Below are 5,000 nucleotides of genomic sequence, written 5' to 3' on the forward strand. Positions count from 1 at the left end.
AAAGAGAGAGAGAGAGAGAGAGAGAGAGAGAGAGAGGGAGAGAAAGGGACAAAGAGAGAGAGAGAGAGAGAGAGAGATTATTTCTATACCTTCCCAGTTGTTCTGCTCTGAGACTAGAATCAGGAGGAAGGAGGAGTGAGTCTCACCCATCATTGTTTATGTCGGTCACAGCAACACTGTGGCCAAAGTAGGAGGCCACCTGAAGATAGAGAACATGGTGAGAACATCAGACAGAGAACGTCAAGAACATTGTTGTCTCTCATACCTAGATAGATGAGAGATAACAGAATGTTAGAGGGTTGGGTTTTAGGAAGGTGCATTTTAGGTGAGACAAATTGTCCATTGGTAAGAACTAGTAGATGATATGAATTAGTAGATGATATGAATTAGTAGATGATATGTATTCAGGACAGCTATGACCGGGTCTCACCTGACTGCCAAGAAAGGTGTGGTATACTCTTAGTATTCTGCTGGTGCGTCCATTGTAAATCTTCACCTGCGAGGCAGAATCAAAACATTGTTCTCTGATTGTCCACCAACAATCTGCTAACTGCCAATCAAAAGAGTGGTGGTTTGTTAGCTGTCTATCAATAGAGAAGGACTGCTCACTGAGCCAGCTGTGTTACGGTCATTGGGGACTCCAACCACGTAATCTGGAAAACAACACACGTTACAGGATTTGAAATGTGTTGTGTGTGTGTGTGTGTGTGTGTGTGTGTGTGTGTGTGAGAGAGAGAGAGAGAGAGAGAGAGAGAGAGGGAGAGACAGAGGGAGAGAGAGAGAGAGAGAGAGAGCAAGAGAGAGGGAGAGGGAGAGAGAGAGACAGAGGGAGAGAGAGAGAGAGAGACAGAGGGAGAGAGAGAGAGAGACAGAGGGAGAGAGAGAGAGACAGAGGGAGAGAGAGAGAGAGAGAGAGAGAGACAGAGGGAGAGAGAGAGACAGAGGGAGAGAGAGAGAGAGATCTCTGACCTGGTGTTGAATCTCCAGTGAGCTCGCCTGTGGCCACAGAGTAACCTGTAGAGACACCAACCACACAACAGAGGGATACATAACCATGGCAACATCCAGGATTCCTCTGGGATTCATGTAGTAGTGGTAGTAGTAGTAGTAGTAGTAGTAGTAGTAGTAGTAGTAGTAGTAGTAGTAGTAGTAGTGGTGGTAGTAGTAGTAGTAGTAGTAGTAGTAGTAGTAGTAGTAGTAGTAGTAGTAGTAGTAGTAATAGTAGTAGTAGTAGTAGTAGTGGTAGTAGTAGTAGTAGTAGTAATAGTAGTAGTAGCAGCAGTAGTAGGCTACATATTTTATTGAATGTTGAATTAAAGTCAACATTAACAGAGTTTTAGGAGCTCACCATGGTAACGGTCATATTCTCTGGAATCAGGTGATATGGTTTCCCCAGGAACTTTGCGAATACGTGAACTGCTCTTAGCACTAGTGAGGATGTTCTGCATTGTCGCACTGATCACCTGACCTGGGAGACAGTAATAGACAACCAATCAAACCAGTGAGACATTCTGACAACCAATCATAATATCCATGAGAGAGCCTGACAACCCAATCACATTTTTAAGACAGCAGTCAAACCCCTGAGACATTCCCCAATCACATCACTGAGACAGTCTGACAACCAATCAAACCCCTGACACATCCTCAAAACCAATAACATCCCTGAGACAGTTTTATGGACCAGTGTCATTTCCATTCTGGCCATCAGGAGGCAGCATTTACCTTGAAAGTAGTATCCACCAGGCGCCCCTACCACCACTCTACCCTCCTACAGGAGGAGAAGAGAAGATAGCAGAACATAACATAACATGACATGACATGACATGACATGACATGACATGACATGACATGACATGACATGACATGACATGACATGACATGACATAACATAACATAACATAACATAACATAACATAACATAACATAACATAACACAACACAGCACATCACATCACAGGAACAGCATGAATGGAGAGACCAGGAGATGGTGTTAAGTGTCTGGACAGATGGTGTCATGGTTCATAGGTAGAGTAGGTACCTTGGTCACATCTGAACTGAAGCCTGCTTCACAGTAGCGCCTGTCGTCATCTGAGCAGTAAGGGCAGAGGGAAGAGGGAAGTTGCAACCAGAGGAATGGGAGGATCATAAACAGAAAACAATTAGTTGTTTTGTAGTTTTGTTGCAGTCGAGACAGTTTACAGTTGTGACTTTTAAGGGGTCTAGTGGGATTTGTAGTTTTAGACTGTACAGTAGTTGAGGGTTCTGTAGTCTGCCTCCACCAGGATGCCTCTGCAGGGAGAGTACTCATATGACTGTCCTGTCGCCATTTTGAGCAGCAGACAGTTTCCTACTGGCGTGTTCTCTGAGTCGTCCTTCCCCTTCAGCACGTTCCAGTGAAAGAGGGGAGCACAGGCCTGGGAGAGGGAGAGGGAGAGAGAGAGGGGGGGGGGGGTAGAGATGGAGGGATGGGGAAAAGAGGTAGAGGGGTTTAGAGGAAAGTGCGTTGGGGGGGACCGTGGGGGATGGTCAGGGTTAAGTTCAGGGTTAAAGAGGGTCAGTCAAGGTCTGGGTTGCATTTGCGGTAAAGGTCAAGGTCAGGGGTCAAGGTTCTGGGCCTTACCAGGATGTTGTCCTGGACAGAGCGGACTGAGGCACCGAACCACTGGTGGGACTTTGTGGCCATCAGGACGAGGTCGGGGGAGCTGAAGGTCTCATCACCTAGACAATTAGACATCATCATCACCTAGGCTGCCCACAGCAGACATTCACATCACCTCGACCACATCAGACCACAGTCTGTCAACACACACAACTACTCATAGCAGAAATAGGCAAGGCAGACAGACAGACAGACAGACAGACAGACAGACAGAATGACAGACAGACAGACAGACAGACAGACAGACAGAATGACAGACAGACAGGCAGACAGGACTCACTGACAAACTGATTGTGCACATCAAATTCAAAAATGATTCCACACATAAACAAGTTTTACCTTTCCGATCAAAATTGATGACATCACAGGCCCCCCCTGAGTGAGACCAGGGACAGAGAAAGACTGCCCCCCCCTCAATTACTCCTGGCTGGCTAGTGTTGGCTCTGGGGGCCCCCACAACCAGACCCAGTCTGAAAACACACACACACACACACACACACACACACACACACACACACACACACACACACACACACACACACACACACAATGCATTAATGAACCAGCAATAAATACAGTTAAAGTATTTTCAGCTGTTCAGTGCCTGAGTAAGAGGAACTATATGTTCAAAACAGAAACACATGGGTGAATGGTCAAGAGTGGTAAAGCTGAAATGCTCACGATTTGTTGGGCAGCCGGTAGAAGTCAACAGAGAAACCGAAATAGCTTCCCTCTGGTCCAGAGAACAGGGACACATTGCCCAGATCCAGGTTCAGACAGCAGGCAGGGGAGGTCAGTAGCAGGAGAAACACACAGTAGATTGATACCTCAGGCCTTACCTCGACCGTACCACGGCCCCCAGCCCTGACCCCAACGCTCCCCCTGTCCCCAGCCCCGGCCCTGGCTCCGGCCCTGGCCCCGGCTTGGCTGCTGGCCCTCGCTCTGCCCCTGACCTTGCTCTCCTCCGTCTCCATGTCCCCTGTCTCACAGCCTGTCTCTGTTGGCTGATACCACCGCCTGGCCCCGCCCTCTTCTGCCCTTCCTTCCTGTTCTCACCCGGCTCACCCATCTCTATCACCATGGAACTGCTTCCACACACACACACACACACACACATGCACACACACACACACACAAGCACACACGCACACACACAAGCACGCACGCACACACACACACACACCTACACACACACACACACACACACACACAAGCACGCACATACACACGCATGCACATACACACGGACACACATACACACGCACACACATACACACACACACACACACACACTGAAAGCTGTCAGAGATACAGTTGGGGGTGTGATGAGAGCCGTGTCAAGCTGGGATGCTATGTCATTGTGGTGAAAGGTCCGCACGTCACACACAGCGGAATATGGTAACCGATCTCGTTCTGTTTCCTGCTGATATAAGGAGACTCTCACTCCCCCACCGAGAGAAGGACAAGAGAAGGACTTTTACGCACATCTTTAGTTTAATGACCTGAAATCACACGAAGACTGGCTTACATTTGAGGTTGGGTCGCAAGTTCTGACGAAACCTAATAATCCATACACAGAGATAGAGATGAATACAGAGGGACACAGAGAGAGATGCACAGGGATAGAGAGAGAGATGCACAGGGATAGAGAGAGAGATGCACAGGGATAGAGAGAGAGATGCACAGGGATAGAGAGAGATGCACAGGGATAGAGAGAGAGATGCACAGGGATAGAGAGAGAGATGCACAGGGATAGAGAGAGAGATACACAGGGATAGAGAGAGAGAGAGAGAGAGAGAGATGCACAGGGATAGAGAGCGAGATGCACAGGGATAGAGAGAGAGAGAGATGTACAGGGATAAAGAGAGAGATGCACAGGGATAAAGAGAGAGATGCACAGGGATAGAGAGAGATGCACAGGGATAGAGAGAGAGATGCACAGGGATAGAGAGAGATGCACAGGGATAGAGAGAGATGCACAGGGATAGAGAGAGATGCACAGGGATAGAGAGAGATGCACAGGGATAGAGAGAGATGCACAGGGATAGAGAGAGAGATGCACAGGGATAGAGAGAGAGATGCACAGGGATAGAGAGAGAGATGCACAGGGATAGAGAGAGAGATGCACAGGGATAGAGAGAGAGATGCACAGGGATAGAGAGAGAGATGCACAGGGATAGATAGATACGGCGATAGACAGAGATACACAGATATATTTATGTGTTTGTAGACTGACACAAAAAAACAATAATAACCAACATGCTTGTGGATACTGTTGAGAACCTGAGATGGCGTCACACCATAGAATCAGAGCCTGGCAGTAGTACTGTGCTATAGG

At 47.9% G+C, this 5,000-nt stretch overlaps 1 protein-coding gene across 1 annotated transcript in view; it reads right to left on the reverse strand.

Annotated features, from left to right (window-relative positions):
- The window catches only part of itga2b (integrin, alpha 2b), a gene marked incomplete at its 5' end in the record, with an annotated part of 10,254 nt that extends 6,618 nt beyond the window's left edge, over positions 1 to 3,636 (reverse strand). The window contains 11 exons of the mRNA XM_084439066.1: positions 147 to 199; positions 431 to 496; positions 610 to 653; positions 970 to 1,014; positions 1,349 to 1,468; positions 1,726 to 1,771; positions 2,042 to 2,091; positions 2,252 to 2,417; positions 2,624 to 2,721; positions 3,002 to 3,132; positions 3,344 to 3,636. Of these exons, the coding sequence (XP_084295192.1) occupies positions 147 to 199; positions 431 to 496; positions 610 to 653; positions 970 to 1,014; positions 1,349 to 1,468; positions 1,726 to 1,771; positions 2,042 to 2,091; positions 2,252 to 2,417; positions 2,624 to 2,721; positions 3,002 to 3,132; positions 3,344 to 3,636 (1,112 nt within the window). The remainder of the gene's footprint in view (positions 1 to 146; positions 200 to 430; positions 497 to 609; positions 654 to 969; positions 1,015 to 1,348; positions 1,469 to 1,725; positions 1,772 to 2,041; positions 2,092 to 2,251; positions 2,418 to 2,623; positions 2,722 to 3,001; positions 3,133 to 3,343) is intronic.
- Between the last annotated feature and the right edge of the window lie 1,364 nt (positions 3,637 to 5,000).

This window comes from Borostomias antarcticus, assembly GCF_949987555.1.
Source record: "Borostomias antarcticus genome assembly, chromosome: 5".
NCBI lineage: Eukaryota > Metazoa > Chordata > Actinopteri > Stomiiformes > Stomiidae > Borostomias > Borostomias antarcticus.